The sequence below is a fragment of the Bombus pyrosoma genome, linkage group LG1, assembly GCF_014825855.1.
Source record: "Bombus pyrosoma isolate SC7728 linkage group LG1, ASM1482585v1, whole genome shotgun sequence".
Classification (NCBI taxonomy): Eukaryota; Metazoa; Arthropoda; class Insecta; order Hymenoptera; family Apidae; genus Bombus; species Bombus pyrosoma.
In genome coordinates, this window is record NC_057770.1 from 10,920,319 (window position 1) to 10,945,170 (window position 24,852).

The 24,852-nt window shown below is 34.7% G+C and overlaps 1 protein-coding gene across 8 annotated transcripts in view; it reads left to right on the forward strand.

The window, feature by feature from the left end:
• Positions 1-24,852, forward strand: part of LOC122565560 (glutamate receptor ionotropic, kainate 2) — a 290,846-nt gene that overhangs the window by 167,422 nt on the left and 98,572 nt on the right. For all 8 annotated transcript variants that reach the window (XR_006316322.1, XM_043725807.1, XM_043749063.1 and 5 more), the window contains exon 5: positions 23,421-23,578. Coding sequence is in view for 7 of the 8 variants with exons in the window: in XM_043725807.1 (XP_043581742.1) it covers positions 23,421-23,578 (158 nt within the window). In the remaining variant the exon portion in view is untranslated. The remainder of the gene's footprint in view (positions 1-23,420; positions 23,579-24,852) is intronic.

Consider the following 24,852-nt stretch of genomic DNA (forward strand, 5'->3'; position numbering starts at 1 on the left):
TTTTTAATTTAAGTTAATTCAAGTTATAAAACGTGTACGCACTTGCTTCTGCTTCACGTGTTAATAATTGTAAACGGATATATAAAGATTCGTTTAAACTTGAACTGTTTACAATTCATATGTCATTATTATAGCCAAATATAACATGCTATTGTCCATTTAAAAGATGTTGGAAAGGCACAGAATATTTTAAATATACTTTTGTTTTCAACAATTATAATTGTTTGTTCCCAATTTATCTTTCTTTACATAGGCGGGCATGAAAGAATCTTTAAAAAATACTTGTACGTCGAAACTCTAAATAACTGTCATGAAGCTTGCTTGTCAGGAAACATAGCTTGTTATTTGAAATTTCTACGGGACGAGAACGACGTTGAAAAATTTTTTATCGGTTACGTAACTTGTTCCTTGAAGGAAAAGTTCATAAATCGTTGGCAACCAAAGTATTCGAAAAATAATAAACGACGCACGGTTTTCGGACAAGCGACCGTTTATTTCCATACTACCTGTCGAGGAATAAACCTATCTTTGTAAATAGGATTAGTTTAAAATAAGTCGCAAAGCGAGTTAGGTTCAGTTAGATAATCGGGTAAAGGAAGAGCAGCTCGCGACTGAAACTGTTAAAAGAAAACGTATTTTCACACCTAGGATTAACGTAAACCAAGCTTCTTCCACTTAGAACGTAAATTGTTTTACGTACATCTTCTTTTCATAAGATTTCTTTGAGGAAAGCACTAGATATGTGTTGTTACTTTGTTTGGTCTTTTAAAGAATATTTATCATTTATTAACAATAAATTATTATAAAATATATTTAATATTTAATAGTAGTATCATTGCATGTAATCGAATAAAATAGGAAGCAACAAACAATTTAATCATGAGTAATAAATTAAAAAATAAGGGAAAGGCTCTGTGCTGCAGTAGGAAAGGAACGTTTATGGTCAGACGCCAAGACAGACCATTACTGTCAGACAATAAACATCCAGAATAGATTTCGTATTGTCTGAAATACTATCTATATACCATTTCTGATGTGCTCAAGATTTATCGAATACTTTTACAATTGAAATGTACCACATTAAATATGAATACCACGGGGAAAGAGCATAATAAGCGATTATAAGATTCAACACACTGTAAATCAGTTTCATATTATAGTATAAAAACCGTGCCTTTTAGTCGATTGTGAGATTAAACATGTGTTTTGCATACTACTGAACATGTGTCTCAAATAGATCAAATTCATTTCTTCGAAAGCTTCGTCGAAATAAGACTTAATCAAAATACTTCCAGGAAAATTTACCATGCAATGTTGAACTTTTCCAAGGATTCTTCGTAAATAGGCCTAGATGAATATTATCATCGTTGAACTCGCGTGAGAACGAGGGCCACCGGGAAATATAAGCGTAATGCATAACGTATATACCGCAAAGGGGCGACGAGAGATCACGCGATACCATAAAACGATTTTATTCCCTGGCGAGCGAATAACTTTATCATGAAAGTGGCTAGCGTTACGTCAGACCTCGATTCTCCCTAAATAGACCATAGGTCGCGACAAAGGTGAAAGAGGTTCAGTCACAATCAAAACATCGAAGCCGTATCGTCAGATGTTGGAGGATAATCTCGTGTATACGATGAAGCGTTCTGTCGGTGGGTTCGCGGCTTTTCGTCGCCTACAGTCGACGATTTGCCTTTGCATTCCTTCCGTCCCTCTATGCACAGCTGCGTTTCTCACGGTCTCACCTCGAACGCCGTGTTGCACACTTTTAAACACGACGACGACGAGGCAGGTAACAGGGTGAATGCATTATTTACGATCGTGTTGGCTGGAAGAATCGGGATTGTGCTTCGAATTGAATTAAAAGGAGGCATTCTTTCGTCGATTTCACTCGCCTTGGCCGATGAATGCTAGCTGCTTTTGCGAAGTTCGAAAAAAGAAAGATATAGTAAGGTAGAGTTAGTTGAGGTACCTAAGCTTCGACATCTTAAAATCCGATCTTGAATTTTGCACGGAACAACCAAACTTGTACGGATAGGCTCACGAAAATGTTCCAACACTTGTACACAGTTGTCATGTGTGCTATACGAGGTATTTTGAAATTTCATTAACAATATAATGAGACACGTGTATCAATTATTTTGGTGAAAACCGAAACGAATTTGAAATGTATGTAGAAGATATAAGATATTTACTACGAATAATCGATACATTTCGCAAAAACTAACGGGGTATTTGAATAATTAATTATTAATCATATTTGTTAGTCGCAATATTTAGCAAAACCATCATTTAACTATATGTTTCAGACTATTCGTGCTATGTATATAGTATTTCTCTTATAAAGTGTCCGGTTGTAACTTCCAACTTCAACAATGGTTTCAAATGTTACTAATATAATTACGATAGCCTTGTCTCATTATAGCATTAATGTCTGATATAGTGGATATAATACATTCATAAAAATTTTCTGTGGCAAATATTCGATAACTTTTCTGATTATGCCATTGTATCACGCCACTAATGGCGAGTTAAATAATCTGTCTTTAAAAGATCGCCTGTAACTTCTTCATAATTATATTTTGTATATAATTTGGCAAATTTCGTGGCAATTTATTTCCCTTGACTCAAATATCTTCCCGTCGAATAACTCTACCTTGCTCTAGGGTGGAATGATGTGAAATCTAACTGAATTCGAGTTGCGATACCAAGACAAAGCCGATGGAAGAAAAGGAAAGGATGCAGAAAAGCGTGGAAAAATGCAACGATCTAGAGCGAACGGAAAATGCAGAGTGCATTTTTCCCGCGGTGGCATTAGGGAATCCGAATAAAAGGACATTACTTGGAGGGCATTGTTTCAGAATACGACTTTTGCATCTGACGGCCGTAAAGGATTTGATTTACGCCGAATAACTTCTGAACCGTCCGAGCGGCCACGTTCACCCACGCGCACTTTTCCCAATAAATTTGAATTAATGCGATAAACTCCACGGGCCGTGAACCGGCCGTTGCGAACGGAAGCTCCTTTTTCTTGAAAAATAAATTATCCGCGTAACGCGATATAAATTCACGCCCTTTTTACGCTGTCATCGAGCGGCCTCGTTTCCCACCGAGCAAGCTTCGAAAAAATGAACGGTGTTTTCCTTTATTTTTTATGATACCAAGATAACAGGATGGAAATCTAAAGAATGCCAACGAACTACTTTTCGGGTTGCTATTATCTGAAACATTTTTTTTCATATATTTTTATCATTTTCACTGCGCTACTTCTGCACGTTATTATTATAATTTCCAATATATGCATACATACTAACCGCAGGAAGCTTTTATATATATATTGTGTATGTTATATAAAACATGTTGAAATTTCGTTAGCAGTATAACGAGACATCATTACCGTGATATTATACTCGTAAAATTTGAAACGAACTTGAAAATGTATAGAGAAGTTGCAAGATATTTATTACAAAATTTTTTTATGGATGACTGACTGGTTATATACTTTTAGGATGTCCATGAAACTTGGATATTTTATATTGAATATCAGATTTGTTTTAAAAATTTGTCAATATAAGCATGACAGTGGTATTTCATAGTAGTGCTAACGAAATTTCAGAACGTCTGGTATAACGTACATAATATATTCATAAAAGGTATCTACGAATATTCAAATACTTTCGTGCGATACTGTATATTGGAGCGATCCTTCTGCTTTTGATTTTTTCGTGTTTTAATACAACTGAAGATATGAACGTGAATCGCAGAAGTTATATACAACAAGACAAACACTATATTACGACGGGTCAAGTCGGGCAAATTATAATCGAAGCTCTGGTGACAGCAACTTGTTATTTTCGGGAACATCGGGAAATTCTGGCACGTGTGCCCGCACAGGAAGGGACGATAAGGGCCTCGAACTTTCCCTAACGTTCTGTCTAACAGCTTCAACAACCCATACAACTTTGTTTGTTCAGGAAACTTCGATTTAACCATACAATAGGTAACGAATTTCACTATGACCGTGCCAAAATGTATTAGCGGACACTAATTTCGTCGCTAACTGACAGAAGAAAGAGTTGAAGAGCTTCCGATCAATATATCACGTGCACTATTGACCATAAGTATGAAATTTGAACATCTGGCCTTTCTTGCACCGATTAAATCAACATTATTACCGGTATTATAGAAATCATAAATTATCTATAATCTATTAGTGTTAATCGATTTTATAATCGCATAATAATGTCAAATTTCGTAGGAAAATAAAGATTTACAAATGAATGTTATAAATTAAGAATTATAAAATCATAAAAGATTGTTTATCCAGCTTCTATCACCTAAGCAGGTCTTTATATGTCTAAATATCCATAAACACTAGAATGGAAGATATCGGAATTAATTTTATCCCATAAATCTTACAATTGTACAAACCTCTCTACTTCTCTTTATTGTTATCTTCTCTCAAATGATTCAAGATAAAAAGTATAGATCATAGTCTTCACCACCTTGTATTTTCATATTGTACACCATTGTGTACAAAAAAAGTTTTTAAAACACTTGTTTTTTCGTTGCAGAATCTAAAAAATTTAAAATTTAAAAAATTTGTGGAATCTCTCTCGTATTTACCGCATACGTTAAATTTTCTCGCTAACATGAGCAGCATATTGCTGATTCGCGTAGAATCTCGGTAACACGGGAGTTTCTCGTTAGAACCGGACCGAAAAAATACGCTCGGCCGTCGAAATAACTCGTCTTTACAGCTCGGTGTGTAATAGGCGTATTAAAAATAGGATGGCGCACAATAAAAAAAGGGGATTGTACACGTTAATCTTAATCCTGTGATATAGAGGATGGCGCAGGTTGTATCGAAGTTGCCACCCTACGATGTCACATTACACGTTGCATACGTGTACGGCAAAGGAACGAACATATGTACGTTTCTGGTTGAAATTCAAAGATCGCGGAACGAGAGTCAAGATAGAAGTCGACAGAGAGACGTGCTCCGAGAGCTCGTGCAAGTTCCATCTTCTCTTCAGAGAAAGTTTCATCCTTTGATACGCGTTCTACGTGCAAAATAAACGTTTACGTTAAATTGTTAATCGCCTTTATAACCTCAAGGAGTTTCGAATTGTAGTGTTCGTTACGTGTTCAGATATCTGTTTCCATCCTTATCTGACTGTTTTTCCTTTCATTTCCCTTGCTCGAAGATTGACACAAGCGGAGTCAATTTTAAAGGAAATTGGCTTGAGATAGAAAGATTGAAGCAGAAAGTTAAATTAAATCAAACGTTCACGTTCGCACAACTAAATATTGAATTTATTTTGTACCATAGCTCAGAATTATTAAAATTCTTATGCCCACCAAGACTTAAAATTATGTATTTCTTATAATTGATACCAATACACTGCGCATTTTCATGTTCTTTGAAGATACAAAAATAAGTAGTATTCACATAAAATCCAAAGTTATATAAAATATCCAAAACGGGTCTCTGCCTGTATTCCACTGTTTTATTTGTGTTTCTAAAGATATAAAGTTGGATAAAAATCCGTAGTCTAGACACGAGAAATATAGAAACAGCAATATTAATGAGCAAGAAACAATTATTATCTAAATACATTTTAATTTTCCATCAATTTATTACACTACATAGGAAAGGGCTAAGTCATGTTAATCACCCCTGACAAGTCTTACGGAAAGGGATGAGAACAGGAAGGAGGATGAAGGTACGCATTCATCGAGCAAATTAGCCAACTAAACAACTAATCTTGTGAACGTTTAGTCAGACTAAACGCGTCGTTTCCGTGTACACTACAGTCACAATTGCCCTCGGTGGAACTGGGACACAACAGTCGGTACGAATTCAAGACCGTAGACCTGGGGCGAGGTTACTTGCTGAATGAAAACTAGATGTTGGGGATGGAAATGTGCGTCGTGTTGGTCGCGAATAATGTAACACGTAGCTATAGACGAGACGATGAACGTCTATTGGCGTACGCAGAGTGCACCACGACGGGAAGTGAATGTATCTTAATGTAAAGTTAGCGTGAGACTTGTGCTAGTCCCTGAACGGGACGCGTTCGTAATCTTCGTTCATTATCCTGTCGCCTTCAATTTCACAACGCAAACTGTCTTTCGCTTCCTGTCAGTTGCATGCAATATTATTTCTTGCATTATTCGTTGTTTCGGACGTATGGCTAGGTCCTCTATTTATTGCCGTAACAAGACGCTTGTCCTGTGACGAGATTGTTCACAGAATTTGAGGCCATTATACTCGTTTGTTATTTCGGGATATACGTATGATCGACCCACTTGGTTTTGGGTGGAGTCTGAAATTACTGTGTTAACTTGTGGTATATATCGTCAAAGAAAATTACGTAGATGTCATTATGGGTGAAATTTCATCCTAATGCATGTTTGTAGTTTAGAAATGAATAGAGTTGAACAAATATAATCAGATAATTTACTATTATTCGATACTCGATGAAGACTAACAAAGTTTTTGTTTGCTATTATATTATATTCTATTGACACAACATGGATCGTACGTAATTCAATAAAATAATATAAAACAAAAAATATTGTGCATCTATTATTTCCTTGTAAAACGAAAAAAACTTTTTGGATAACCTAATAGATATCATTACGATATTATCATTACTGAATAATAGTAGTAGAACAAAATTTAATAAATAAAATTCCATCTGCAGTAGCCTTTAACATATTCTCTGCTACTAATAATTAACTCATCTCTGAAGCTTCAGTCATTCTTCACCAAAAATCCCTTTAGTTTAAATAACAATGTTTGCTACAACGCACTGGCTACTATTTTCTTTGACTTTCTAATGTTATTTTATCGAACAATAATTGTGTCAGTAATATTAATTCCATAATTAATTCGGCGCAACATATGCCGGGGTATCAATGAATATGTTAAACATAATGCAACGTTTCTTTCAATGCAAAATTATTTTTTGACATTCTTGTACTTGCGTATTAAGAGGAGAATTTTATTAAAAGCTTTTTACATACGAAAATGATTTAAATGGATTGATGCATGGACATGGTTTTTAAGATTTAATCAGCGAATTCTACGAAATTTGATTATAGATTATGCAACACACGTGTTACGATTGTATTGCAAAATATTTATTAGAATATAATGAATGCAATTACAAATTGACCTTCATTAAAACACCATACAATTAAAAGTTAGCTATCACACTCCAGATCACAATAATAACATCTATGTTCACCACTGTTAGCACCGATAAGAGAGAAATAATATGGGTCATGCCTTTAGGCGCTAATAGAGTTTATTATTATTAACTGTAATATCGAATTTCGTAACTGTTACGTGCAGTATTGGATATCAGGCAGATTTACAATCTCGTGAACTTTATACGACCTTATGATATGTGCAATGATGGCGATGATCTATTGAAACTACCCCCTAATTATTAATTAATTATCAAATGCACCTTTCGCTACTGCAACTAAAACTTGCAAATAATAGGACGCGATATGCTGGCTTTTTTACTCAAAAAACAAATTTGATTGAAAAATTAAATTAAAGGTATATTTTATCTTCAATAATCGTATTCATAGTCAATGAGTGGTGCGTACACCTTATGAAGTCATTAACGCGTACTTTAAATATTCTCCAACCTTACTGTTCTCATCCCCCAATTAACTATTCATTTAACTATATCTCGATTTAATAAACTTTCTTGTAGATTAATATTCTTGTTTATGTTTGTGTGCTGGAAAATACACAGTGAAACAGGAAAGTTCAAGATAAATGTTAGTAGTTCGGAAAATGTACAATAGTGAAAACATTTTCCATTTTGTTGAATACGTATAGGCCTGTTTTTTATATTAAATCTCTGTGAGATACAAAATTTATTTTACTACAAAGTAATAAAATTTATCGTGTGTGAATATTGCATTTTATTGCATACTCTCTATTACGCGATACAGTAAACACAGACAAACAGAAACATTAATCTACAGTGAGATCCATTCACTTGAGATATATGCAACAGTGAAGTACAGACATTCAAAGCAAAAATTTCAAACTACGTGCGTAAAGTCTTATTGTATATTTTTTAGTTACCTCTTTCATATCAATATCTTCTCGGTTGTGCCATCGATTGCAAGACATAGATTTTATTCGCGCATTTACTAAAGAGAAAAGACCTATCAACGAGCCAATATTTCCTGACTATCAGTCAATAGAAAAAGACACAACCAGGAAATCACTCAGAACTTTGACGACAATTAACTCGTAGATACTTCATGATCAGTGTTGACACAAACATCTTCGTTTCTCGCCAGGGCCGAGTCGGCCACGCATCTAACCAACCACCTAATAATTTTATTAGCTCACATAATGCTCGTAGAACCCATTATGTACCTAACAAACGAAACAATTATTTGCCAACACAAGACTGACAATACTTATTACCGAAGAACGTAATTTCGATTTTCATCTATTGCTTCTATCTATCTATTGCTTCCAAGCGGGGGAGTTTGCTTAAAAAGCAAACGTGTTTTGTCACACTTCTAAATTCTCAAAAAAATTTGAAGAAATTCTGGAATACCTCTAATTGTTCCTTAAGTCAAATGTTTAAAATTTATCGCCAAAAGTAGAAATTCGAAGGAAAGAATTCCAAGGAGATTGAATTTTGCTTAGCACCAACGACTCAATTTACTCCCAATGAATTACTAATATGTCCAAAATAAACCAGATATTCACCAGTATCCTCAAAAATGGTAAATAGTTTGCCCGAATGATGTATTTATATACAGGCGGCCTGAACAAAACTCATGACACCGAATCGGTAATACTTTATCGAATTTTCCCACGCGGTATAATATCCTCCATTCAAGAGAACGATAACTGTCGTGTTGGAAAAATTGCGAGACTAATAAAAGAGTCGCGAATGCGGGACGTTGCGCGCAGACAAGGCAATCGTACGAGGTACGAGCAAACGAGCATTTTCTTTCTGCGACCCTCGTCACGAGCACGTTGGGAAGGGGTTCGTTAGCAGACACGATGATGTGTTATGCACTGTTACATACGTTTTATGCATGAGTGTAAAATCATAATGTAACCAGGGTTAATGGCTCGTTTTGAAAGGAACGAGCGGGAAAAACAAGAAATCGCCGATCTTTTAACCGATCTTTTATGTACACTGTTTATGATGCAACATCGATATTATCATTTTGCGTCTTTCTTATACCATGAAAGGTGTGCATACTGGCAGTAATACATATTATTATGATACCACGGCATCTCTTGAACAATAATTTACCAACTAATAATGTTATTAAATTGACAGGTTATACATGTAGATAATAGATTCCTTTTTTGCTATTTTATAATTTTTCTTATCCTAATAGGAGAGATTATATCAGATAACATATAATTTATAGAATGAATATGAAAAATTTAATTTCTTTCATTTTTAAACTTGCTAATATTATGTAAAGGTGTTTATTAATACCGATAACAAGTAACTTGTGACTTGTAAAATTTCGCTCGTAAAAATTCGTAAAAATAACATTAGTTCAATTGTGCAAAACGACATTTAATACAGATTTAATACTCTTCATTGTTTTTATTTCCTAGTTATTTAGAAAACTTTTTCATGTTACTACACGCAGAAAACTAAATTATTTATAATATTTGTACCAGATAAATATTTTCCGTGCACTTCGATATGGCTGTGAGGTAATTAATTTTTAAAATAAGTTCTCCAATAAACCACGTTTTCAGTTTTCTGGTATCCATGGCCAGTAGCGTAATGTCACGAAACATTGGAATAATTTTCTATTTGCGGAAACCACGCGAAAATGCATTGTTAATTGGAATTTCATTGCTCATTCTTTGCTACGAGATTTTTAATTAGCATGTTTGTAGAAATAAATTGCTTACTGCAGAGGGTCTTACTTAAAACTGTTTTATGCAAAACATGAAGGAGGTTGTTTCGTTTTGTTCGAAAAAAGAAAGAGATGAATAGGAAAAGGGTAAACGTGAATTTGAATTATAAAGACTAAAACAAGAACGGGACGTAAAAAGTGACTCTCCGTTGTATTTGAAAATCGTAGCTGTTAATGAACTGTTTGAATTTCAAAGATACGATTAAAATTCGGTTAATCCAAAGAGATGAGATTTTCATCCGACTATCTCAAATGCAATTCGAAATTGTATTATTTAAATTTAACAACGACGTGGCTGAGAGCTGGAGCGCGTCATGTCAAGAAAAATAGAACAGGGGAAAAATGTATGGAGGCCCTCCGCGAAATGAGAAATCTTTTTCAATCCTTTTAACGAGGTGACACACTTTTGGAACTGAATGTTCCTCGTATGTTCCGGCGGTCACATTAAGCAAATCTGTTAAGAAAGAAAAGTCATAAATCGAGATGCAAAATTTTCGTTAAATTTCAATACATATATTTTAACGAATTCGATTCTTCTTGATGATTCATAAAATCATATCAGCTTGTCCAATAAACTCCTGTCGCGATATTTTTATATCATTCATAATATGTTTTATACACAAAATAAGAAACTAAAATTACTACTCATTATAATACCATGTGGATACCTCGTCGAGGAAGGATTTATGAAATACATCGACATTTTTTAGCATGCAATAGCAGCGATGAAATATAAGACAGGAAAAATCAGTGATTGCGTGCCAATCCCAATTTACCCATAGAATTCCGCATAAGGTTACTTTAGCTTTAATACATCAACTACATTTTTCGTTTTGCTCTTCCTTACAGTTCCATTTCGCGTTTGTGTTATCAAAGTATGATGAAAACTAACGCGGCTTGCTCAAACATCGGCGTTTACATTCATAAAATTTCTTCCATTACCGGATTAAACAAAAGTGACTTCGTCGGCCAATATCTTTTCGACTGTAATCGGAATGTTGGAACAAAACAGTCGGAGAGCTGTTAAAACGCAGCGGTATTTATTCAAATTAGTACGAAACATAGGTTCGAAGGTGTCTAAAACATATTTGTTTCGACGCTGCAATTGACTCCACCAGCTATTGTTCGTTACGAGTTCGCGGGAAAACAAAGGAGTGTCATTAACGTAGAATTCTCTTACCGTACTTTTATCTGTATTTTTACGAAAGGTGTTATATACGCATTGTTTTTCTGTTTCCATTTAATACCGAAGACTTGGGCGAAAATGGACTTTGTTTCCTTTCAAAGAAACCTCCAGCCTTTGTTCTATATCGTCTATACACATTACACAATCTCGAATCGTAAATCTATCCGAAATCCTTCATTTTTCTATGGTATACAAGAATGAACAAAAGCACTTGTTTGAAAAAAATCACGTTTCATTTAGATACGGTTAATGTTTGGATCACCTTATTCCAACGAACACTCTGATATACAGTGACTCGCGACATTATTTGACTTGTCACAGAAAACTTTTACATACATACATATTGTGTGTGTTATATAAAACATTTTAAAATTTCACTACCACTGTAATGAGGTACAGCTATCATAATTATATTGATAAAATTTGAAAGTGATTTGAAAGTCTATGTAGGAGTTGCAAGATATTTATTGCAGACAAATATTTAATAAATGATTGGTATACACCATGAATGAGCGTCTTATATATATAAAATTGGTATTACAAATAATTTCATTTTTGTTGAGAATCATTAATATAATTAGTTGTAGTAAATATCTTATAATTTCTATATATATTTCCAAATTTATTTCAAACTCTACCAGCATCATTCTGATAGTCGATTCATATTACAGTGCTAAGGAAATATCAAAATATTTCGCACAACACGCATAATATATTAATTTATAAACGACTGCTACAAATGCTCGAATATTTTCTTCAGCTACTGTATCTACCTATATGTATTTTTCTGTAGCCGAGTTTTACATTTCTTCATGTCTATTTCATCCCGCACAATTTACCTTGTTATTTCGGGACACAAGGGATGCAATCCCTAGCAATTGGTGATACACGTTCTTCTATTTTCTTCTCCAAATACATTTTCATAAACCTTCATCAAGCGCTGCCACGAATTTGCGATAGGAATTGTGGAACACAAATTAAAAAAGAGAGAAGAAGAAGAAAGAGAGAGAGAGAGAGGGAGGGGTGAAACAAAAAGAATAGTTGGTAAAGGGAACAAGTATGATTGACGGGACTTTCATTATGAAAAGTCGCGTCAGGTCGTGGCGAAAGATAAAAGCGTATGCATTTTCGCCGGAGCTGTATGATATCCGGATATACTATAGCTATAGACGTGTCTGGAAAAGTAACCGTCTTCTGAAGTATAAGGCACTCGGTCACAAACGTGCCTGAAATGGTAACGTAATGGCGATGATAAATTTCGCTTCTTTCCCTCTGTCCTTCGTCGCCAACGGCCCTGGACTTGAATTTCACCGATACCGTGATAAAGGTAGACTCGCGTCGTGGCTTCGTCGCTGTGCACTGTTGAAATATTTCCACGTAATTTACATCATCTGCGGAATTCGCGACTCTCTTACACGTCCACGTTCCACGCGGAGAATACATAATGTCCAAGCACTACCGCTCTTCGCTCTTCTATTTTACAAATTACCCCGCTGATCGTATCGCGAAATTCCGCAATGGGCTGACTTTCCTGTGAGTTGCTGCACTGGAACCAGGTCGTATATGTGGTACGCGTTTTGACTTGCGACGAATTTTATGGGAAACGTATGTATCCTGTGTATTCGATTCTGTAGACGTTGGTTTTTAACGAAGGAATTACAGTGGAGTTCTTTAAAGGATTATAAATTTACAGGGATTAATTGGAGTGAATATGGAATTTCTTTGGAACTGTAAAGTTAGATTAGATTTATGGGAATAGAACGTCGATTGTACTATAAATAGGGAAATGAAAGAAATGTATTTTTTGTTTCTATGTTACCTATGGTACTTACATTGTTTTCCTTATGAACTTTTTAATTCGAAATCGGAATACTTGTACTTAAATCTTAAGCTTCTTTCAGATTAATTGTTCCAAATCACTTTGCCTATGCAGATGTGTTATTTAACTTTGGGTGAAACATCTTTTAAATGTTTGAAATGAAGTTGTGAGTCTTCCATTTATTCGACCTTACGTATGCGCTGTTTTAAGTATCCATTTTTTATTAAGTATCCACTTCGAATAAAGATACTGGACTAATGTGAACAAAGGTTTGCAAACTTGGCTGATTAATATTTTGTTCCTGTACTTTAATACTTATTATTTATTATATATAATCCTTGCTTATCGGATTTAATATGGACTTGCGACTTTACATTTTCCTCTCATTTCCTACGTTTACCTCTCGCTCTCTTGTCCTCTTCGTTCATCCTCCATCTGCGTTTTCATTTATATCGTACATACTTCACCTATGGATTATTCTAAAATTTCAACCTACATTTTAATACAAATCAATACTGTAAATTACATTTCAATATTTCAATACTGTGAATGATAATTCATGCGAATACAATGATATAATGAAACGAATCTCCGAAAGTCCATATTACAATACATTACGGCCAAATGAGTATTGAAAATTGAAAACACATTCACTTTCATCGCGTATCATCGAAATCCAATACATTCACTTATATCCCATTTGCATATCATTTCTCGAACCATTCATTTAAATCTACTTCTTATAAATATAGCACAGATAATATTAAACGCAACGTTCCTTTACTCAATAACAAAGAGGAATCATACGAACGCAGCGGATCATAATTAATGCTATTTGAAACGGAAATCTCTCCTCTTTAAAATGCTTTTTGTTTCATATTTATACGGCATTCTGTTTCGGAGTTATCATTGTTTAAAGTGGAACGCCATTTCGGATGCGTCGCTATCGTTGTCCTTTTCGCGTAATCGGATCTCTTTCTCGCTCGCACAGTCACTGACCTAGTCCAAGCGGACCGCTCGTACGGTGGTCAGTGACGAACGCTGAGTCAGCGGTTTTTTACTACTACAGCGCCGCTACTACACGCAATCCGCAACGTACGCATTTCCAGAGGAAAAAAGTGGGTCACGACGTTTCGAGGAATCTCAATTGTCATTCAACTTCTCGTGGATTTTGAACATTTCACTTTGTACCGTTGTATCTCCGTAACGAATTGATATATCAACGTGAAACAAAATGCGTTTTATGGAGTACTTTTCCTTTTATTAACCGAGTGGCTTTCGTTCGAATATTTTTTACATTTTCTGGTCAGATATGTTTGCCACAATTAACGTTTTGTTAATTGTTGTCAAAAGGGAGTCTTTTAATTTTTTAAAAGATCTGTCGTGCTGGTTTAAGAATTACGAACGTTTTTCAACTTGGCTTTTGTAGCCAAGTTGATGCTCTTCCGCTAAATTTATTCTTCTCGTTCATTTCTATAGATATTATTCTTTCAGCGTAATATATCAAGCCCACGTTTATTAATATAGCTAAATACTGTAGATACTAAACCAAATATAAATACATTGAAGAATATGCAATTGTTCAATTTTATGCAATATCTTTTTAATACAACAATGAAGACTAAATTTTTGAACATAATAAAATGCTATAATTATAAGTATATAGAAATATATAAAAATCTTTCACGGTTTTTCTATCTATATACCCAGATCATTAATGAAAGTTGTATGGTTCTACTGTAAATTTTAAAAATGTATGTCATACCTCTTGAACCTTTTTAAAGATTGAAATATCACAATTTTAAAAATCGTACCTTTTCAAAAATTCAAGTACCTTAGCTTTAAAAACTATAATTGTTTAAAAATTCAAAGATCTTAATTTCAATTAAAACTTCAATTTCCTGAATGCAAAATGTAACAGAGCAGAGACTAGAAGCATCGAACTGTAATGGTAGCTAAAGATCAAGACAGTCTCATTCCGCGAACCTTAATTACGAACGTTTCTTTCATTTACGATGATATAAGACCGCAGCTTTATTTCGCTTTAAAACGCATTTCCTTTATTACAATGAGTACAGTGTGTTCTAATGTCGTTATAAGCATCAGGAACAATTAAGGTTAAGCCAGATTCACGATACAGGCGTGATTCCTTTGCAGTTTTTGAAATTAAGATTTCAATACACGTTTCATTCCGTGATTAGGAGCGCTTATCATTTCTAAGAATTAATATTATTAGAATTTATAGTTTCTATCTATTTCTTATTTCAGATTTGCATATTATCTTTCCAGGCGGGTAACTGCAATATAATTTTTGTAGTCGTGTTTTGCGATTTTTAACGGTATCGTGCACGTTTAACATTATTCTTTTACTTAAGCAATTGGAATATTAAATGAATAGTAATAAAAATATACTGCAAAAATATATAATTAATGTATCATTTAATATGAGAGAATAAAATTATGGAATAAAATTTAGTCGATTTTACAGATTTCTAATCAAATTTGGTCACATTGTATCCTGTGCTCTATGACTGTATAACCAGGAGAGATCTTAGGATGGTTATAGAATCACACGAGGGAGACAGTTTATTTTCTCTATCACAATGAATACAGAGGTTAGCAGCTAGCGTAGCAACTAATTTGCTCGCGTCGTCGTGCCAATTTCAATTTTCAGATTCGATGACACCTTAAACGGAATTGATCGCCCGGCGAATAATTTATCATTCGGAATTAAACGAAAACGTTTGGGATGGCAGAGTATTTTCAAAAGAATAGCTAGAAAGGGAAATATAGGAATGGAATGAGAAAGGGTGTTACAGGGATTACCGAGATTGCGGGCCAAAAGGATTATTCAGATTAGCCGGTAAAATATTCGGAACGAAAGATTTGCTTTCCGACGACGACCTCTCCGATTTATGCACCTAACAATTAACCTAACCTCCGCGTACACTGCTGAGACTGACACCTCGAATGAATTGCTCCTCCGATACGCCTCTGCGAACGTTAAAGTCCTTTACCGTAGGGAAAGGGATGACCATTTTTTCGAAAATTTGTCTACTTCAAATTTTTCTCAGCTAAAGTTTAAATAATTGGACGAAATGAATTATGAAATGGATGAGAGGTAATCTACGTTAAAAGAGGTTAAAAATGACAGGAATTTTTTGAAATAAATGTTATGAAATATTAAATATTTGAATGGATGATAAATGAACAATACAAAAGCCAATTTGTGTCAAGTTTATTATAATTATTTATTTCATTTTTAGAAAAAATATTGAGGCACTTACACGTTATATTTATTAGTAAATTCAAACTTTATTATATTTTGTATAATATTTTACGTTATAAAACATGTGTAATACGAATAGAACGATCGATTTATGCTAAAATAATAAGGAAAGTAAAGCAATGAAAAGTATTCAACGTGTCTCAGATTTTAGGTATCATATACCAGCTATTCTGTATCGACAAATTTCACAATTGTTATCTCTCCATAACTATTCGTAAAAAAATTCCTTACGTATCTGTAAAATCAACTATGAGTTATTGTTTTAAGTTCGTGGTCTTAAGATACAGCCAGTCGTTTAATTGAATTTTTTTCCTTCTTCTATTGTTCGACAGTAAGTTCTTGTAAACACTGAATATAAGAAAGTGAACGAACAAGATGCTAGGTATTTCTTCTTTATTCGAAGTTTTCAGAAAAAGTATTAACTTCGGATACTTAAGAACAGCTTTGTATATGAGATCTACGAAAACTTTTCATATTTTATAAATTGTTTCTCTGAAATATTTGTTGCAGCAAAAATAACAACAAATTTTCAAGAGACGTTAAAGGTGACAGAGTATTTTATCGTTTTTGAGAATGGTTCTTGTTATCAGTCTTCTTAATAATTACACATAATATCATAAAATAATATGTTAAATAAATGAATTAAACATAAATACATTTTTATTGGCATTCATACATGTTACAAGCTAATTAATTATGCATGCAAAATTAAAAAATTATACATATAAATATTAAATGATTATATGTGTGTCTCTTCCATATCAACACAAATTACCCCAATCTGTACATCACAAACGCTTCTCGCAAATAAAGATACCATCGTAGAACTATTACTAAATCGAATTGAACAGGTTCAGCCACTCTACTACAATACCAAAAAGAATGGAAACGAATTTCCTCTCGAATCTATGCACCTACAAATCCGAGAACTTCACAAGAAAGCCGCAACGAAGCAATCGAGAACGTTCTACAGCAACCGCGTTAACAAACCCCAATGAAATAATTCGTGGCTACCGGTTCGGACGGATCGTACGATCTATGTATTCGGAAACGAAAGCGTTTAAAGCAGCGAAAGGTAAATTAACCGGCGGCGTCGATGTCGGTCTACCAAGTTACCAGCGCGGAAATACAACGTGTATTCGGGAGTGGAAAACGTGGCCGTTCCTGACTCACGATTTGCACATACTGGCTGCTTGCAAAGCGCGAAAGCCGAACGCTCGAGTAGAAATACCGGGCATAGTTGTCACGGTCAGATTTACAGCGTATTTTCTACGATTATGGTAGACACATGGTATGCCCTTGGACAATTCCGATTCACGGCCGATTTATTCCTCCCCAGATGGTTGTTTCGTTTCTTTTTTCTTGAACTACACTAGCTCCATTGCCTTGTATTTGCATACACGTCTCCGAACAGTGCACGTTCGCGTTTGTCATTCCGTATCGCAAGTCGACCACGATCTTCATGCATCGTGCGCGATATTAATTCCTCCTGCTCGTGTCGAGGAAACCTGGGTAAGTCTCGCGCTCAGACCTCGAAACGCTTTCACGAGCTTGTTGGGTGACGTTCGCGCGCTCGATGAGGCGCCAGCTCTTCCACGTTACGCCATTGTCGAGAACTTGAGTCAAAAGCGTCTGGCAGTTTAGTACGCGTGGATATTTTTTAAACTCATGTTTATGGTAATTAGAGTAGGTGAGGATAATTTGCAAATCGAAATATCGTTATAGCATTAGGTTGAGTAATAAATTCATTCGAGACTATTTTTTTTTTTTAAGCATGAATTGAGTGTTATTACTCTTATATACGTAGAATCTATCTATGTACAGAGTGTTCTAGTACTGATGGTACAAATGGGATGATTTTATAATACATGAAAAAATATAGAATAAATTCTTTTCACTCGAGGCTTCGTTAAAAATAATTGCTGCTTCGGAGGAAAGAATTTCTTTATAACATTTTCCGGATCTTTCAAAGTAGGAAAGTTAACAGAAATCCTCAATTTAGATGAAATACCTAGCATCCTTGATATTTCGTAAGAGTCTAGAACTTAAGGGGTCGCATTCCAGGACAGTAAATTGCTTGCTAAATATTGGAGATTAAATATTTCCAGGTCAGTAAATTAATATTCCTTACTTGTATTAATATGTTAATCTATATGCTCAGTATGCCCTTTTCATTAAATTCCCTGTGATTGACATGTTCAGAATGTGCCAAAGCTGAAACGTTTCGTATTTGTAACTGTCTCTGAATACTTCTTGTCTATCCGCAGCACATAGGTGACCCGAGACTTCGTAAAAGCATCTTACAAAGTCAATTTCGAGTATTCGTAGATACGTTCGAAAGTTCGCTGCTTGAACACTTCCGCTGAATCCTTTTGTACAATTCGAGACATTGCTCGATTGCCATGTACTATTCGTAAAACACGCTTTACTGCCTTCAACTACGAATGGTTCAAGCTAGCAAATTTTCGTTTCTCAATAATTTAATAATGATTCTAATTTAAAGAGCATCGTGTCCATTCGCCCTCTACTTATTGCTCTCGAAATATTGATAATACGTGAAAAATGAACGATATAGACGCCGAGGAATTTAATACTCGTTGCGCAGACAGTGGAACGCGTTCATTAAACGATCAGGTTTATGACATGTCCTGTCTGTCGCGCATTCACTGATGCGCATTTTTTCCATCAGAACGCGGTGTAATCAGAACCCTGACCACTCTTGGAAATTACAGACACATCGCTCCACGATGTCATCGTTGATTTCTAATTATCGGTTTTTATGTTGGATATATTAATATTAATACCGTCATTGTCACGTCAAATCATTTTTATCAGGCTCATCGACTAATAAGGAAGAAACTAGAAAACACGAAATTTAAAAAATGAATCCGATAGTTCGGAGCTACGAGTTATAAAATACTGGTATTAATAATTTCCCTTATAGATATAACAGCAACATGTTTGATAATGAAACGAAAATGTATAAATTATACAGATTAGTTAGTTAGTCATCTTCTTCGAGAAAAATTGAAAAAATGATAGAAAGCTATTTATGTGATAGAAACTTATCTACCCATGTCAGTTATCAATTTACTGCTATTATCAATTAATAGAACATTATATAAAAGGTCATAGATAGGCCAATTAATGAAAAACTCAGTTAAAACAATCAATATCTTTCACCCAACCTACAAAACCAACAATCCATTGTAATCCACCTACCATAACATCATTTTACCCCCATTTTTCAACCCTTAGTTCTTTCAAAAGAACGAGTTTCTGAGGAACCCTCCATTAAACGAGTCGTCTCGATCAAAGAAAGGACTCTTAACAGTCTAAAAAGCGCCCGATCAAAGATAAAACGAGATGGTCTAAAAAGCTCATTCCAACGGCAAATAAAGTAGAAACCGTTGAAAAATTGATGCAGTCTCGAGCATTGGCAATCAATAGTTTAGTAAACAAGCCAATTTGAATTTATCCTTGAATCCTGTGTGCGCGAGCCAAGGTGCTTCGTGTTTCGTTCAAGATATCCTAGGCAAAATCTGGGAACGAGTTTGCGCCGCATGGTGGTTGCTGTAAAACCTGAAAAGCATAACCTTTTGAGAAAAGGGTGGGCTGTATGGGAGAGACTGAAAGGAGTGGAGAAAGAGAGAGAGAGAGAGAGAAAGAAGGCGGATACTCCGCTCCATACTGGCGAAAGTTACTCGCCGGAAAATATACAGCGGCGCTTTTAGGAAGTTCGGATTATCGGAAAAGCGGGTTCGAAACGCGAGTTACCGCCAAGGCGGATCCTCGTGAAAACTCAGTCGCGAAGTTGCTTCCTGGGTCTCGATTCGGCCATTGCAGAGAGCCGGCCGGCTGTAATAGTCGTTTTCCACGTAAAAGCCCAGCCTTCCCCATAGAAAAGCTATAGCCGGGGCTAAATACGCGCCAGGCCCGCGCACCCTTGCTAACTTTCGAAACATCAGCGGCACACTTGCCGAGCGTAGAACCGCGGCTCTAAACTTCTTTAACTTCCGATCGATATTACCGGACCAGACCTTTTTCTACTTGCTCGTGAAACTTATACACCTGCGCGTTTACGAAACATCTTGTTGCGTACTGTGTTGTCTTGCGACAATCTTGCAACATCTGTTGCGTTTTATTATCACGATTCTTCAGGGTTTATTAGTAAATGTTATTTTTTAAGATTCTTGCCGTAGCAACTTTTATCGTTATATATTTGGAAGAACGAAGAGTCACGAAGAAATTTTTACACAACGCACCACACAACAACATCAAAAGTAATAATTTTTATGAGTATCCAAATTCATTATATCAATATTTTTTATTAAAATGGTATAATAATGGCGAAAACAGACAGATATAATCATACTTTGAATCGACAGTCAGACGAATTTTTAATATTGCAGAAGAAGAACCAAATGTTATTCGAAATATTCATTAAATATTTGGTGTAACGAATTATACCTAATGGGAAAAGATTTAGTGTTATTTGGAATTTGGAGTAGTGAATGTGATATACTGAAAGAGAAGGATCAAATGCTATTTGTAATATTCAATAGACATTTGGTGTAATGAATTGTTTCTATTGAAACAAAAGGGTTAAATGTTATTTGGAATACACAACAGATACTTTGAATTTTACATATTGGAAATTTAAAATGTCCTATGGACGACACCATGTTGCAACGTATTATCATGTTTTACAAACAAATTGTGTTGCAGGATACCAATGTTATTAGATACCAATGTTATCTAGTCGGTACAAGTCGAGGAATAATGATAGTTGGCACTGTGTTTATTTGCACATAAAGAAGTAGCTGGACCTCAGAAGTGAGTTCTGAGATAATCAATGATAGAAATGAAACGGAAGATAATAGCAACGACGGGAATTTTTTGCGATTTTTCCATTTTTCATAGTTTTTCCATTGTTTCGGTGAAGTCAAAATTCCGTCTCTGGGAGCAACTTAAAGAGAAGATTCTTGCGAAATAGTTGACCTTATATCGCGAAGTAAATAGTTGAATGCGAACCACGAGAGGCTTTATTAACTCCTGCGTTTTCCTGTCCTCGAAATTAAACCTCGAGTAGTTTCAGAGTCTTCAGTCACTTTAAAAAAAATATTTAATACATAATGATTTTACGATTAAATTACGAAGTTTCAATTTTTTCAATGTAATTCCAATTTGAAAATGTTTGAGAAGTGGAAATGGTAAACGATTGAAATGCCAGAAATTAAAATTTCAGTGGTAGGAACAAGAAACTCTTTCCTATTAATTTTGACATTGGAAAAATAAATCTATAGGATTGATTAAATTTATTCGATATCTACATATATGTAATCTTATTCATAGCTTGTTATTTTTCATTTATTTTTTATCTTTTTTAATCTTAATTTGTCTTAAAATCTAAAATAAATTCTAATTTCTATCATCTCTACATTTCTATCATCTTCTATCATCTATTTTCATCGCACATCAAGTTTGAAATATACACCTCTTTTTCACTAAAATCTCATTTTCCATTCCTTTTTTTTTGCACTTACATCGTTTCACCATTTTAGCTCCTCGTTTGAGGATGCAGATCCTGGATATAATAAATAATAGAGAAGATACATTGCAGTACGAAGAGTGTTCTATCGAGTCAAACTGGAATGATATCTACTATTAAGCTTCTTGCTCGGGAAATCAAAGAATGCAGAAAAATCGACGGTCGTGATCGTCGTCATCAGCGTTTCTCTAACGGAGAAAACGAAACTCGCGCAAAGATATGACTAAAAGTATCACCAACATGAAGATAGGACGTTGCTACATGTATGACCATGATATTTTATAGCATCTCATGGCCGCAATAATGGCGTCCATAGAACATCCGTGATAGTTTCAATTTATACGTAACGTTATCGATATTTCATCGGGACGGATTGCAATCTAACATTCCAATGGAATCTAAAGTGAAAATTGATAATTGAAGGGCGCGGCCGGTTTCCAGACCGTTACGTTCTGTTAAAATTAATTGCCGCGATCGATTTGAGTTTGGCAGAGAACGATTCCAAGAAGACGAACCTCAATTAAAATGTATAATATTTATCGTTCGAGTATAAACTATTAGTCATACGGTTTTCGTCATTTATTTACTTATTTAACGTAGTAATGAGATATCATTGATTATTACTTGTTTCTATAGTAATTGTACTGTTACACATTTAACGTTAGTAATACCAATTAGATCATCTTCATCCATGAAAAAGAAACTAGTACATATATCTACATTTTTAGTGTAAAAATTACAAAATAGAATGCTATTTCCATTAAAAACTAATCATTGAATTACAGATAAATCTTTATTTACTTGTAAACAATCTGAACGCTTTTTTAAATATCAAGATGATTGTGAATCATCTATATTTAGATATGAATATCTAATGGATATAAAAATTACAAATGAATGTCCGTACCTACTAAATAATTTAGAAATGTACCAGTTAACGATAAATGTTAAGAATGATATATTAAATGTCCATAAAATTAATGAATATCTATGAACATAATTTTGTCCAAGAAATACATTCATTAGAATATTTGTATAATAAATGTATTTTCCTCAAGGAAACTAGAAATATCATTCGAGTTATATTTTGAAGAAATATATTCGCCTATTGTCGTAACATAACGATGTATGAATTGATTATTATCATATTTAATTCTAAATCAACTCTTATTAATAATTCATATCAAACAAATCTCAAACATAATTCATTGTCAGCAAAAAGTTCACTAATAAATCTTTTAGAATGTAGACTCTAAACTAAATCTTGCCATAAACTCTTGCAACAGTTGTACCGCATAAGATACGGCTGAAGAACTAGAATTACAAGTTTCCGTTTTATTAAATCGAAACATCTTCCATTCAGACTCTATAACCTTGCCAGCAACCGACTAATTTATCAATCGCGATAAAGTCGGGTGTGCTCTCATTTGCATGGTGCATCGTCGTGTTCGTCCTCGCACGGTCCATTACACCTTTGAAAGTTCGAATCGCGTCAGAAAACTCGTACATGCAAACTAGTTCATGGAATCCGGTATTACCGGGAACGGAGCAAAGTATTTCCTAGTGAAACGACGAATCGTCGTTCGAGGTTCGCGATTCTGGCTAATAAGCGACTACTGTGTTTCAGGCATACGTTGATTTGGTGAAAGCCTGGGGCTGGAAGAGCTTTACCATCATCTACGAGAATAACGAAGGGTTGGTGCGGTTGCAGGAGCTCCTGAAGGCACACGGACCCAATGAATTCCCTATTACGGTCAGACAGCTGAGCGAGGGTTCCGAATACCGGTGAGTTTCTTGACTTTGGTCGCTTTAGGCGAAAGAAACTCGAAAGGCAACGGTCGATCAAGGAGATGTTGTGTTTGCCCGATAAATGTTCGACGTTTCCTCACTTGCAAATTTTTTAGAGCTAAAAATGGTAGACCATGTTTGAAGAGAACGAATGCGAAATGGTTAGAAAGAAAGAAAGTTTTATCTTGAAGTTAGATCTTTGGGTTAGGATTGGATGAAAGAAATATGTGTAGAGTTATGATTGTAATAATTGGTGTTAACAATTAGACTGCGGATACTTACGCAATTTTTATGTAAATAATTACAGAAATAAGTAGAAATTTGTTTTATTCATTACGTATTATACCGAGTAATTTACTTTGGATATTTTACTTTGGATTTATATTTATATATTTATATTGGATTTTCCAATTTTCCTAGTTAAACTCAAGGAGCATAATCTATAAATGGAAAAATGCGACTATGTCTGGCATGCTTTTTAACTCTGTTAGAAATATTTAGAGGATGAAGGTAACAATTTCGAGCGTTACTTTGTTTTTACAACGCTGAATAGTGCAACTCAAAAGATCATGAATATTCTTGATCCCCTAATTTTCTAATTATACCAGCTCGTAATGTATCAATTTCAAATTCATTCTAAATCCCCGAAACCCAGTTTCTCAAACAAATTCTCACACAGTCCTTAACCACAGTGCATGTTCCAATTAGCATACGGTTATAAATCAAGACTTCCGTTCTAAATCTAAATCTTGCTTAAAATCTAGCAATTTCCATCGCGTTAAAATTTGCAGTTTCTTCTTAGCGTCTGAATCCTTCTTAACCCACGAATTACTTTCCTATTTGAATACGATTTTAGAAAAGAAGGAGACGAGATGTCAGCGCTTATAGGAATTAGATTATTTGCTAGTACGATGATTTAACGTTGGACAACCGCGAGCAGTATATTCAAACGTTCGAAGTCAGCTACTTAAGTATAAACGGATTTCGAAGAAAGCTCAAGTCGTAAAATTAAGCTTCGGTTAAATCTCGTTACAATAGCGCAATAATAAAATTGTTTGTTTCAAGGCGACAAATATGTATTATCGACTATATCTAGTTCCTTACAGTTCCGTTATCGTCAATTGGTCGTTTCAAAGCGCGATAAACGACAAATGGAATGGCGTACTCTGTTCGTGAATTTAATCGAATTAACACTCGAGTTTGATTGCATTCTCGATATGACTCATGGATGCACGTGTCTGACTCTAATTTCGTTGGCGTCTGGATGAAGT